This window comes from Strongylocentrotus purpuratus, unplaced genomic scaffold, assembly GCF_000002235.5.
Source record: "Strongylocentrotus purpuratus isolate Spur 01 unplaced genomic scaffold, Spur_5.0 spur5_contig_862, whole genome shotgun sequence".
NCBI lineage: Eukaryota > Metazoa > Echinodermata > Echinoidea > Camarodonta > Strongylocentrotidae > Strongylocentrotus > Strongylocentrotus purpuratus.
The window spans coordinates 943,138-958,325 of NW_022145571.1; the positions used below are offsets into that span (position 1 = coordinate 943,138).

Sequence of the window (15,188 nt, forward strand, 5' to 3'; positions counted from 1 at the left end):
ATCACAATGATAAGAAATTTGGCCCAGTATTGGTAAAGTTGCAAGCACTGTACACAGAAAGATGTATGTGGGACTACACGAACATGTGGGAACATGTCTTATCTGATGTTCTTCCACACTTTCATAATAACAATGATAACTCTCACAAATTATTTTTTACCTCTTCCCAGAACTCAACCTTCTCTTTAAGTGCTAGGGAAATCAATAATATCAATAACAGTTCGGTAGAACATATGGATATTATACCTTTATGCGATATGCTCTCTAAAAAGAAAAAAAAAAGAAAAGGAAAATACAGTTTATAATTTGCATGGGCCTCCTCAAAAACGAGATGATATTCCTGAAACCTTGCACCGTTGCAAGATCTTTAATGTTCAGACTAATCCAGGTTTGTTGTCCGTCCCGTCACCGGTGCTCTCCATACCATTTATAGTCACATGGTCCAAGGAACTTGGACATGCCCAGATAGTTGCCCTTGGCGATGCGCTCAAAAGTCCATGGATTGATGTTCTCCTGATGCCTGAACTGGTAGAGATCTGCATCCCTCTCCATGATCTCCTTAGATACCACCTTGCAACGGAACGGGAGCTTCTTAGAGATCTGGTAGAGGATACTATGAATCTCCTCAAACTCCATCTTACCGCCCATCTCCATCACGATACGACCCGCCTTCACCGGCGTCACGTAGTGGTGAACGCTGCCTGTACACAACAGAGGATGATCAATATTATAACTAGGATAATCATAAATCTGAAATTATAATTTTAATGAAAATAATAATAATAATAATAATAATAATAATAGTAATTCTACATTTATATTGCGCACAACTCTGCTGACATAATGGCACCCTTGTCGCACAGATCAACCAATCAAATACATTACAAGAATATGGTCATTACTCAAAATTCAACACATTATGTTACAACATAAATAGGCGACAAATGGTCAACGAATGAAGAAGAAAAAAGAAGAAGATGACAGATAGAAGAGGAAGAATAATAAGGAAAAGAAGAACTTCAGAGAAGAAGTAGAAGAGGAAGAAGAAGAAGGAAAAGAAGAACCTTAGAGAAGAAGTAGAATTGGAAGAAGAGATGATGATGAAAAACAAGAAGAATAAGGAGGATTAATTTTTGTTTGGTTGTGAGAGAATTATGAAGTAAAAACAGATCAAGAAGCTCCCTCATTTTACAACAATCCTGGATGTTTGCTTGCACTGTACAGTCCTTGTTCTCTTCTCTTGGATACAACAGGAAAAAATCTCACACTTTTCCTCAGGCAATACATGTCTTTATTTCCCCTTCTTCCCAGGTACCTATAGTATTCAACATTTAAAAATACTGTTTATACACATCATAATGGTAAAACAAAATATCTACCTCCTTAATTGAATAACGATAGAAGCCCCAAGCGCTTCTTGAGTAAGGTCTGCATTTACCCAGTGTTTCAAAACAATTTGTATTGAATTTGTCTTTTTGAGGACCATTTACATGGAAATCCTGGGATGCAGTCTTCAGAGTATTGTACATGGATAAGATTGAAATGGGAAAATTTAAATGAATTAAAACGTCGATCTAGCGCTGCTCAGTTGCTGCCGGGCTCACGATCAATTGGGCAAAAGACTTTCCATTTTCGGTTTAACCTAATAAAATTTGGAGTGGACTTTAAAAGATTATTTTTATTATTATATTACATACAACACTCCATTTCATAAGAAAATTTATTTTGTGCAGCGATAATTGAATTATTTTTGTTAGATACAGCCGTAGGGATATAGGAAGACTGGCCTTGATTTAAAAAAAAAAAAAATGTGGGTTATATTTTTATTTATGCTCAACTTGGTATCTTTGGTTTTAAATGGGGTTCATGAATTCCACAGGAACAAGATAAGATTTTTCATAAATATGAAAGGATTGAAAGCAATCTTGGTTCCTTGTTCTGGGATAAATGCTTTTACTCAACATAACATTAATTTCTGCATTGGGGAACATACATGTTAATATAGCGCATAGTGTAGCTTTCCTTAATCAAGGATAATTGAAATCTTGGGGGACATGTGCCTAAATACATCTTTACATGAAAAAAGTGTTATTCCTAAGAGAGATTTTAGATTTTCCTTTAAAATACAGGCTATAGAACATTTAACTTAATCAGAAAATGTTTGTCGTGCAGCAGGAAAAGTCTAACTCCCTTTGGGTGGTTTTAACTTTAAGCATATTAACAATTATGCCTCATATTCTTTAGCTCTTACTATGGACGGGAAGACCTGCCCCAAAACCCACATGATATCTTCTTGTACAGAAATCTGTATAGTGAAGTTTATTTCCTTGAAAGATAAAGCCAAAGTTGATAATAAAACAAAGAATAAAAAATCACAATTGGGCTCCAATAACTGTTTTAAAGGGGTTTAGTATTGTGGTGGGCCAGTTAATGAGTTGGAGACGACAAGTTCAAATATAAATAAGAACACAAGAAGCTCGGAATTACAGTTGAAGTCCACTTTATTAATTATATAAGTCAGCCGAAGCTCCAATCGTTACAAACGAAGAGTAATTATTTTATAAACATTTTAAATACAAGCTGCTTCTCTCGGAGGCTGGGCAGCCCTCTCGACAGTAAACTTGCAGCACAACCTAAACATGTCAACGGTATGAAATAATTAATAAACTCTCAAATAATATGACTACAAAACCCTGCACATGGCATTTAAATACTGCGGCACCCGAAGAGGCTTAGATATCACCAGCCAACCAGGAGGACCCTAACGAAGACAACCAATTACAAGATGGGATATATATAATTACCCTTAGGTCATCCGACCAATTAAGAGAGGAGTTATACCTTTAATTAATTATAATCAATGACAAAGCGTAATAGATGAGATTGATTTGAACTAGTCACCGACAAAAATGGGAGGAATCTAGATCTTCGCGAGAATGTAGCGTCCCCGGAAAAACAGTCTATTGTCTAACGTGTTATCGGAAATGAACACCTGTACATCTTAAGGCAGGAATTCATTTCCAATGTGCTTATCGAAATGAACACTTTAATCTAATGCAAGAATTCAAAACCAAGGGTTGTTTACCCGTTCCCGGCATACTATTGGAAACATAATTAATGCTATTTAACTTTTAGGTGTATACAATTAATAAACCCAGCCCGACTCTTCTATGGCTCTAGCGCCCCCTTTAGATCAACTGAGTTGCCCAAATGAGCGTACCACTACAGTATAACCACCAAACATGACCTACACACTGACTAAGACTGATACAGTTTCAAACTCAACGATTGTCAGATCTCGAGGTTTGAAACAATCGACCCATTAACACACAACCCAAATAAAAGACTCCTTGAAGTTTGAAACTACATTAACAAGCTGGAAAAGCAATCAGAACTACAGGCTGGCAAAAACCTTGAAATTGGTTGAGTTCGCCACAGCAGGTGACTGAAAGTGAGGACCCCCCCCCCCCCCCCCCTCCCTCCTCACCCCTTGCTGGGTGCTGCTCGCAGTCTTCATAATTACTTTTGGTTTGAACCTGCCAGTAAGCTTAGAATTTTACAAATGAATGCATACTCACAGTGCTTTTAAGACAACCTCAAAATTAAAACCATGAGTGAAACAAGAGAGTTTACAAACTCTCTTGTGAGAACCTGGTTAATGTCATATGTGGAAAATAGCTACAATCTCTGTCACGTACCTTTGCCTCCACCCATCCTCTGTCCTTGACCTTTTCTAGTGACCGGTTTGAAAGGTGCATTGACCCTCCACCGACCAAACATGTGGTCACTATCTCCAATGAAGCGATTGATGGTCAGACGGATCATCTCAAAATGACCATGCTGCATGTAACCTGGTGTAGTAGCCTGGTTAAAGAATGAAAGAATGGAAAGTGTTAATATTTTGACTTTATATTAAACTACTTAACACTAAATGAAATGAAGGACTTTACACAACTTCATATCATATATCAACCAGCACACAGGCGAACATAATAATCATGGCCCATGTTCATAAAACATTACTAGGCTAGCTGTCAACTAATAAGTAATATACATGTAGGCTTTAGTACATAGGAAGTTGAAAACTAGGCATAGTAAGGTTGTATGTACATGTATATGAGTTCTAGAACTATAGAATTCATAACTGTAATTCTGTACTATACTACACACAAAATAGTTTAACAGTCCTTTCGCGTACCAGTGCTGATGAAAATAGGGGCCCCGAAATAAGGTACCTGGCTCCCATCCCCTTTGCATTCGGAACATAGCATTTATTGGAACAGTAGAGCAATTTAGGGGTGCTGCTCCCAAGTCCCCTGCAGGGGCAGGTATCCCATTCAAACACATTTAGGTCTTCTTCACATAAAAATGTTTGACAGATTCCTTACCAACATTGTGGTATGAAATCATATCTACACTTCATGATTATCAATACATGTATATGAAATGAAGAATGTTAACTGACCAGTAAGCCATATTGGTTATAGATGAGAGTGTTTGCTACTTCAGAAGGGCCTCTGATGTCATGTAAGCTTTTGAAAACTTTCCTGTATCGAGTCTTCTTTGGAACTTTATTCAGGAACTTGAGCTTGGGCTTGGGTGGGATTCGGACATCTGCACAAAAAAATCAATTACATCGAACTCAAGATCAAAATCTCATTACTTAATGATTTATGCAACATGTACACCTCGTCATGTTCATACAATGATGATACTTGTATATACAAATTTCAAATGAAAATTAATGTAGACACTTAGTAGACAGTTAGATAATAGTTTCCCCTCATATACAGTTCATAGGGGGACATAAATATTTCAAAAATATGTAACATTCAAAGTTTTAACTTTTTAAATACAAAAATAAAAGTAAAATAAAACAACCCTATCAAATCTTTGATTTCTTTTTAATAATAACTAAACCCCCCAAACCTATTTAAGTGTTTTAATGTGCTCTAGATAATGAAATGCCAAATATCAATACTACATGGAAAGAGTTTTAAAAATTCTTGCCGAGTCCTTCTCTCCCTCAAATATACAATGAGTAAATGCTACTTTCTCATAATATTACAAGAGCTAGTTTAAAAGTTTAATGCAAATTCAATATTATGCAAATATTATGCAAGTGTAATAATATCTAAAATGTTCTCTCAGTAACTGTTACCGTGTTTACACAGTGATCCGCCTCGAGGGTTAAAGCCAGGTTGAAGCAGCGAGGCGTGTTGAACTCGGCAATTTTTCACGTTTACATGACATAAAATTGCCGGGTTCAACATGCCTCACGGCTTCAACCCTCGAGGCGGGTCACTGTGTAAACACGGTATGTGTTAACTTATTATGGGCGTTCCCAAATCAAGCTATGCTTTTGGGTTTTCGCCTCCTTCCGTTATCTGAATAATTTACTGTATACTCCTATATTGAAAACTTGAAATCATTGTTACATGTACATAAATAATTTATATATATACATAGTGTTTCATATTGTACCGTTGAGAAGGAAATATATAAATATTAATAAATACAACAGCAAAAAATAAGGGAAATGTATATCACCCCTCCTGACATGACTCACTGCTTTCCTTGGGTAATTTACAATGCAAGGAGTAGATTTATTAAGCCAGCAAACCAATGTTCCCTTGCGAAAAGGAAAGTTCCTAAAGTATATAGAAAAAGGCTAGGTGAAATAGAAAAAACTTGGTTTTGATCATGATGATATGATTTATACAATTATTGTATTTTCCATAGATATTTGTGAGTGTTTCAGAGACTGGTGCTAGAAACAAATGACTAGTGTTTTGTACTCACCATCAAATGTGTTGAATGGCTCGAAATTTTTCATTGTTGCAACTTGCAAATATACTGGGCAGGGAGGTCCACCTGAAAAAAATGAAATATGAATAGACCTATGATTAAATAATGAAATAAACAAGGGTGTGTAGAGTCTACACACAAACCAACTACAAAAAATGTTAGAAATCTCTGTGAAGGGGTTACCAATATCAGATTGTCCTAAAAGTTAGCACCAACTATACACATTCTGTTTTTTATGTTATCTAAGTATCAGTGCAAAGCTCCCTCTCTTTTGAAGTTATGCCTGGGAGATTGGAATGCAACCAACATTTCAACTAAATCTAAAATCTGAATTAGGTATTACCGGTACTGAATGTTAAAACTAGATTTAACTGAAAGCAATTACCATAACAAAGCCAAACCCATCCATCTACCGACTCTAGAAATGTCATACAAAAAGAGAAATTTAGCTCCAGAGTTGGGGATTCCTTCTTCGCTAATCCGTTTGTAATAGCCTTGAATTTTATGGTCACTAATGACGTTCAGAATTAGACAGGCCCGATGGAATGGGCATGTCATTGACTGTAAAGTCATGCTGAATAAACTCAGTGGGCCCCCCCCCCCCCTTCCAGGAAGAATCCATCCAAAACTACTTTTCTTGTGACTCGATCGGAGGCTTGGAGCCTCTTCTCAACCCATTCTTCCTTTTTACCTGCCTATTTTAAGTACTGCCGCCTATCCAATAATAACGGATAAGGAATTATGTATTTGAATCCTAGAATAGATTTTACTTTTACTTAAATTTAACTTTATTTCATAATGAGTAATGATTTTAGTCTACTGTACAATCGACTAGAACAAGATAATATGTTCCTCTTGCAGCGCTCAAAACTCAATCCCGATCTATACTGTATGTACATGTATATCTCTCTGCGTACGTAACAGATCTTCAATGCATGACAAGTTTTTCCATCTTATTTTCTTAATTGGGAGTATAGACTGATATCCAGCATTTTTACTGAAATATCTTTTAAAAACAATCTGAGCTCGACACTGTGTCTTGTACTGTGAGAATAAGGGACTAGGGGTGAGATTACGCTACCTGCTGCTGCCGCGTGTTCTTGTTTGCAACTCGTACATTAATATTCATATTTTGATGGCGCAATCAGAAAATTTTAATAAAGTCTTGGTTTGAAAATGACGTCATCTTTCAATTTTCCCTCTCATTTTGAGATGGCTGTAGCTATGGGGCTCAAACCAACACAAGATTTACATAAAAAAGTCTTTTATCTAATCTATATACTACATTCCTTATCAAAAAATCTGAATTTAAAAAGATAATTAAGATATCATCTTTTTTGGTTATATTTTCTAGTAGTTAGTAGTGACATTTTTTGATATATCCGTGGAATTTAAATGTCATTTTTTTTCCAGGATCACAAGCAATTTAAAGATAAAGTCGACTTCTGGTCATGTGATTGCATTGTGAAAGAAACGGTGTGGAATCTATCAGAAAAGGTTGATCATCTAGTATATAAGTATTTGTGTGTATTGCAAGGTTCTGGAATCATCAAAATGATAAGAAATTGGGCCAAATCTTGGCAAAGTTACAAGCACTGTACACAGAATGATGTACATGGGACTACACCAAGCACATGGCAGAAAAAAACCTACCCCCCCCCCCCCGATTTTTACGATGTTTCATGTCATATTTAGAATATGAAGGCATTTGAAGAGCCATGCTTTTCAGGGAACATGTTTCATCTGATGTTCTTCCACCCTTGCATAATAACAATGATAACGCTCACAAATTATTTTTTACCTCTTCCCAGAACTCAACCTTTTCTTTAAGCTAGGTTTGCATCTCAATTTGGTATTAATACAAACATTTACCAATTTTGCATGATCATGCAATGCACGTAGACTGCATAGGGATGCGTGCAATCTCTATGTGAAGGATTTTAGCACACAATATCGAGTGTGCGATCAGACACCCTACTAATTATCTCTTTTTTTATGATTTCTAGAGTCGGGAGATGGGAAAGTTGGCTTAGAGTCTAGTTATGATAATATAATGGCTTTCTATTAAACCTAGTCTTAACACACAGGATTGCCTAATTAAGATGTTGGTATTGGCCTCTCTAACTTTAGTGACAATTGATGACACCTAAATAGCAGTAAAAACTAAAAAGAATCTTTTCAACTTACCGATGTTAGAAAAAATTCTTTGAAAATTCAAATCGTGAGTCTACTGACCATGCTGACCAACTGTCAAACTTGACGATCAGCCACTTTGTATTCATTGATTGTGTGCATTAATGCCTCTCAGCACGTATACGGTGCTAGAGGTCAATACCGTACGCATTAGTATTGACTACTATGTCTATGCTTTGCTGGAGTGACTAGGCCCTAGGCCTACTACCATTGGCGCTTGTTCAGAAACCTATCCAAAATTTGACCTGTAACTCCGGCGTGGAGATACCCTAGTAGCAGTTCTAAAACATACCCAAAATGAAGTAAATATTCATTAAATGTCCAAATAAAGATCATGAGTTAAAAGTTGTTATGTTTATTACCTGTTTCATGCAATTTTTCATATTATTTTTGGAGTATTTTTCAGATATATTAGTATACACTTTTTCACAGGTATCACAGCAAACTGCTGCACAATACAAGTGCATACCGATGGTGGGTTGCGGGACTGGGAGGGCGCGCGTCTGTGTGAAGTTATCTACCGTAACAGGTGCGCGCCCGCCCGTAACCCACCATCGGTATGTAGACCCTACTTGTATTGTGCAGCAGCAGTTTGCCGTGAAACCTGTGCATGTGAAAAAGTGTATACTAATAATCAATGTTTATCCGAAAAGTACCTGGTAGCAGTAGGGGCGCTGGTCCAAGAATGAGGATCGTCCTCATAAACAAGGATATCCTCATAAACGAAGACAAAATGTGTCCTCAAAAATAAGGGTCGTCTGCATTTTCGAGGACGTTTTTTTTCATCGGCGCTCTGGGGGTTTCATGTTACAGAATGGCCCGCTGGCGATGCCAAAAATGGATTCCCCAGGGGAAAATAACCCTACTTTTATGGGTTGTCCGTCTTCCCAAGGATTTATTGCTCATAATTTGAAGGTCTCTGTACAAAGTCAATGTAAATTGCATCAAGAAAATCATTGCAGAAAATCATTTTTTGCGTCGCCAATGCGCCGATCAAAAATATGAAACGTCTGCAAAAATGCAGACGGTCCTTATTTTTGAGGACGCATCGGTCAGTGTTAAAGAAGACGATCCTTATTCTCGGACCAGCGCCCCTACTGGGTAGGAATTTATTCCTTGAAACGCAGCGTGCGTAACAGCTGCACTGCTAAAGCTAGCCTTAAGGGCTCTCTCGAAATGTTTTTTTAATGATATTATTCGAGAGAGCCTTAAACGGCTCCCATACCCCTGCACGGAGAGGCATGTAAACAAAACTCAAAAGTGGTCCAAAATCACACTTTCGCGCACCCGACCAATATTGGACAGTGGCTTTGATAAATTTTGTCGTAGTTTTGGTCTTAATTAGCGCTTTAATTTCAAAATCGGATCTAAAAATAACAAAATAAGAGCAATTTTCTTACCAGACCGATACAGCTCAGCTCCCTTTTCACGTGTACCGTGTGAATTCACGATGTCTACACAATGGTGATGACCTCTGACTAGCACTTCGTAAATGTGCTGCTTCCGTATAATGCGCTGAATAACACTCATACAGCGCATTATACGGAAGCAGCACAATTTACCCACAATTACGGAAGTGCCAGTCAGAGGTCATCACCATTGTGTAGACATCGTGAATTCACACGGTACACGTGAAAAGGGAGCTGAGCTGTATCGGTCTGGTAAGAAAATTGCTCTTATTTTGTTATTTTTAGATCCGATTTTGAAATTAAAGCGCTAATTAAGACCAAAACTACGACAAAATTTATCAAAGCCACTGTCCAATATTGGTCGGGTGCGCGAAAGTGTGATTTTGGACCACTTTTGAGTTTTGTTTACATGCCTCTCCGTGCAGGGGTATGGGAGCCGTTTAAGGCTCTCTCGAATAATATCATTAAAAAAACATTTCGAGAGAGCCCTTAAGGCTAGCTAAAGCCAGGGTAATTATGCTGCATTATTGAAGAGCCCTTAGAGACTTCTGATAAAGTAAGTGTTAGGCGCTATATAAGCAAATATAATTAAAGTACTCCAAAAATAACAAGAAAATTGACACGAAACAGGTAATAGGTCTAGGCCTAGGCCTAGTCCTAGACCTAAACGACTTATTAACTCATGCTCTTTATTTGGACATTTAATGAATATTTACTTCATTTTGGGTATTCTTCTTTTCCGTTTGGTATTATAATGGCTATTATGTTTTAGTAGGGTATCTCCACGCCGGAGTTACGGGTCAAATTTTGGATAGGCTTCTGAACAAGCGCCCTACCATGGCATGGCATTGTCATTGACTAGGCCTACATTTACAAAGACACATTATCAAATATGCGGGACTACGGTTGAACTAATGATTTTTTAAAGTGTAGTTACACCTTGATTTCTCATTGAAAGAACGTAATATATTCAATCCAACCATACCATTACTTCGTGGAACACATTTCACAGCTGACTGTGTGATAAGACACCTCCTGATGACAGAAAACATGATTTGTTGGGGGTGTGTAATCTGTTTCTAATCTTCTTTTTGATCACCACTTTGCCTGAATTTTGCGACCAATATCACAATGCTAGCGGGTGATGGTGTCTTAAAAGAAAGAAGCAATATGAATAAGGGTTGGTCCGACCGCAGACACTTTTGATTGATAGAATTGAAGCGAATGAGGGCAAGAAAAGGACACTTCGTTGTATTGTAAATTTCATTTCGATATAAATGAAAAAAATCATGACAATCTTTGGGCTGTGAGGTGCCCGAATCATCATCATATATGGACCTATCTGCCTGGAACTATTCCGTTTCTAAATTTAGCGAACGAGTGAGAAAAAAAATACACTTTACAATCTCTGAAATGTTATTCCTTAATCAAAATACCCAGCGAGATCTCTATATATTTGGGCATCTTGCAGTTTCTGAAGTTGACGTTATATTCCAATATATATTTTTGATATATCTCTCGGGGCACCCCGGTTGAAATGGTCAAAATTTGAGGGAGCAGATGAGCCAGGCCGGGAGGGGAAATACTCCTTGCCCATTCAGAATAAGATTTTAGTGAAACGGACACACATACATTACTTTCTCTGTCTCTTTTCCTGTATGTCTTCTATCTATCTCCATTTCGTTTTCTTCTCTGCTGTACGCTACATCAAGAACGCAGATCGGATCATTCCAAAACATATCATTTAATTTGTCCCACGTTATTGATTTACATATTACAATATTATGAAGAGTGTTTTCGAGCAATCTATCTTTTTATATCATCCCATGTTCCTTTCCCATTTCATCTCTCCCCTCTCTCAAATCTCTTTTTTTGCAATTTGACTGGGGGCACCTCCCCCGTAGCTACTCCACTGGTTATACCCCTAGCCCCTTTAGAGTGGGACAATTCTGTATTTTAAAGTGAAACGGACACATCTCTCTGTCTCTTTTCCTATATGTCTCTTCTATCTTTCACTCCTGTCTCCCTTTCTTTCTTTTTTCTATTTTGTACAATAAATCAAGGACACAGATCGGATCACCTCGAAGCATTTTTCGATAGCCTTTTAATGTACCTCTTATACAACAGATAGCAGTTATTTTATAATGTTCCCATGTTACTGATTCACCAGCAGTGTAATATTTGAAGAGCATTTTCGAGCAATCTTCTATATTATATCACGTTCGTTTTCTTTATCTCTCACCCCTGCTCTTACCATTTTTCATTTTCCCTGTTCGATTGAGAGGAGGGCACGTGCCCCCGTACCCCCTTCCCAATAGCTATGCCAATGTTGCTATATACATGTTATACATTAATTTGGTTTCACCCAGCGCTTCGGAACATTTTTTTTTCTCCTTCAACCGCTGCCAACAAGAGAGTATAGGCTCTCTCTGCCCCACCCTCTGGCCGCAAAGATACAATATGCCAGCTCCTAGACAAAAATACTGAGTCTTGACTGTTCAATATTAGCCCACGTTTTAAACTGAGACCGAACTCCTAGCATCTCCCCTCGGGCCCACCCCCACCCAAACTTAAAATTGTGTTGCCACCACTACCAAATAATGGTGATTGCAATAATCAATAGACCTTCTTCGTAATGTAATCCATATCAATGCATACAACTTTATTAAGTGCCTCGTTACAAATGATTTCATCCATCTGTTACGAATAATTATATTTCAATAGTCAGAATGCGCATTGCATACGTTACGTGTTGTTAGGTAGGGCAAACCGTAATGTTTGTCCTACCTAGCAACAACTCTATGCAATTTACAGTTCAACTATTGAAGTACATTTATGCGTGACAGGTGAATGAAATCATTTGCAATGATGCACTTTACAAAGATGTATGCCTAGCTATTGAATAGAAAAGAAATTTAGGTGTCGATAATAGGGGGGGGGGGTGTACTTCTTACGGGTGTGTACTATTATCTCGTGTATTCCCCCCCCGCGTTTTATTATGTTTATTAAAGCGTTGAATAAGTGCTGACCAAAACCACGTAGCCTCGCGGAGAAATTAAATTTAAGAACTAAGTCTTCTGGTCAAAACTGACCACAAAGTGGCGTTTTATGGGCAATAAATAACCAAGCAGTCCGTTTCTTTACAAAATGCATTTTGCGAGAATAGAAGAGAACCAAATACTAAGTGCCTGTTGACAACTCTTCTACTTCTACTTCTATGGTGATACTCATCAACGCCTGTTCAGCATCTAGATGAGGATAAAGCATAGAGTTGTATAATTATACAGCTCTATGCGGTACAGTTCCTGAAAAGGGAACTAAATTGTTTCAAGAGCCACCTTGAACTGCTCCAAAGAGGGCAGTTCAACGATGATTTGAGGTAGCTCGTCCCAGTCCTTAAGTGTCCTGGGGAAATAACTAAATTTGTAAGAGTCCATTGAAGAGCCTAGTCTCATATATCGTTGTTGTTGACTCCTCCTTGTAGTGCGCTGCCTCGGTTTGATGTACTCCGGTATTGGTATCGCAATTTTGTTATTTGCTATCTTGTAGAACATTGACAAACGTGCCCGTTTTCTTCTTTCTTCAAGTGTTGGGAGATTAAGTTGTTCTCGCATGGATGTTACACTGGCATCACTCTGGTAGTTTCCACAAATGAAACGAAGTGCACGTCTTTGGACCTTCTCGAGTTGGTCTATTTGATTCCGCTTATTGGGGTCCCATACTACCGAAGCATACTCTAGCTGGGATCGTACGAGAGAGATGTATGCCAGTTTTTTCACTTCTGTTGGACATTGTCTTCCGAGATTCCTCCGAATGAATCCAAGGGTCCTCGAGGCCTTGTTTGTAACCGCATCTACATGCGATTTCCAACTTAGACGCTCATGTAGCTCGATTCCAAGATATGCTTTGCTGGCCACACCTAGAAGATCATCTCCCCTCATAGTATAAGTGTGCATTATGGGATGCCTCTTTCTGTGAATTCGCATTGAGTAGCATTTTTTGGCGTTGAATTGCATTTGCCATCGATTAGCCCACTCCAAGAGTCTGTCCATATCTGATTGAAGTTTTACTGTGTCATCTACAGATGCTATTCTCCGCATCAAGAGGCAATCGTCCGCAAATAATTTGATGGTAGAATCGACCTCGGCACCAATATCATTTATGAATAAGAGGAACATAAGAGGACCTAGAACTGTGCCCTGAGGCACTCCCGATGTGACATGAACCGACGTTGAAGTCTCTCCATCAACAACCACTCGTTGAGTCCTGGTAGTTAACCAAGTCGATATCCAGCTTAGGGTCTCATCACGAATTCCGTAGTATTTCAGCTTACTTAAAAGCCGTTGATGAGCAACCTTGTCGAAGGCCTTGGAGAAGTCCAAAATCATTACATCTGTTTGATGGTTGTTATCTAAGGATCTGGATAGTTCTTCCACCGTAGTGATGAGTTGGGATTCAGTAGAATGCTTTTTGCGGAAACCATGTTGATACTTCTTAGTGTGATACAACGTATAACTTTTAATCTTACTCGTCTAATTGATAATAAAATCTATTATGCGAATACTACCATTTCAGTCTTGATGTACAAATTAAAACGCATCTTCCCCACTGTTATTGTCATAATTACTCTTCATATTAAACAACGTTGCCCGGTAAAAAGTCGCGTAGCGTGGGCGCTGGTAAAGAAAGGGGGAACCGACAAAAACGCTTTTGAAGTTGTAACACCTACTTCAAGTGCTAAAAACGATAATGTTTCTCTGTTCCATGTAGCCAAAACTATTCTTAGAGAAAAATATTTACCTTATTTATTATGTTCTCAAGTTAATTTGCAAATATGTCTTTCATTTGCTACACTACGTTTTGCTGGAAACACAAAAGCCTGAACGCCGCAAATTAACTTCCCAGCAAAAGGTAGTGTAGCGCTACGCGACGTTTTGCTGGGCAACCGACGAAATATATAAGTCACTAATATTGATGCTTGAAACGTATGATAGAAATGGTGGTGGAAAATTATATATACAAAAAAATGCAAATTCCATGCTTTTTCTCTGTCTTACCACAAATTTAAATGAGAGAAATGAGGGCCCAACTCCGTCTTAACAATTCTCAGTTATTAATGAAACAAGGGAAATGCTCTCAGCGGTCACGCCTGCATTACGGAATTTGATATGATTACAAATTAAGGTTGGGACATTATTTATAGGCTGGGTGGTCCATTTAATTAGCAGCCCCCCCCCCCCCAAAAAAAAAAAAATGAAATCCTCTGAATATAATCAGCATTTTGAAGTGAATATTGTTTTGAATCATCAGAAGAATTATTCACCATTATTTGTACCAAGATTGATAACTTTCATGAAATATGAACAAATAACAAAAATCGATAATCCCAGATTACTGACCTAAAATGACCTTTGACCTTGCCTTAATGACCAGGAAAATGTGTCATAGGGTCTGTGATACTTGATAACCCTTGGGTACAAGTTTCATGGAATTTGCACAAACACTTTTGAAATAATGCTAAAAATTCACAATCTTGATGTTGATGCCACAACAAGAATTGTTGTATATAATATAAAAAAACCTACTTTATAACCCTTATGTTCTAGTTTCATAAAATAGGAATGTATACTTTCAAAATTATGATAACAAATCAAAATCTTAACCTTTGGTTAGATTTTGATGTTTAAGCCACAACATAGTCTAAGTTTGTTGACCTGAAATGACTTTTGACCTTGAATTAGTGACCTGAAATTCTTCTCACATAACTGGGAGTACTTG

At 37.8% G+C, this 15,188-nt stretch overlaps 1 protein-coding gene across 1 annotated transcript; it reads right to left on the reverse strand.

The window, feature by feature from the left end:
• Window positions 1-224: 224 nt before the first annotated feature.
• Window positions 225-10,536, reverse strand: LOC594721 (39S ribosomal protein L16, mitochondrial). The gene is made up of 5 exons (XM_030972222.1): window positions 10,396-10,536; window positions 5,803-5,874; window positions 4,466-4,614; window positions 3,699-3,864; window positions 225-701 (listed from the first exon to the last, which is right to left on the reverse strand). Exons 1-5 carry the CDS (start codon window positions 10,460-10,462, stop codon window positions 406-408), a joined length of 750 nt encoding a protein of 249 aa, XP_030828082.1. The 5' UTR covers window positions 10,463-10,536; the 3' UTR covers window positions 225-405.
• Between the last annotated feature and the right edge of the window lie 4,652 nt (window positions 10,537-15,188).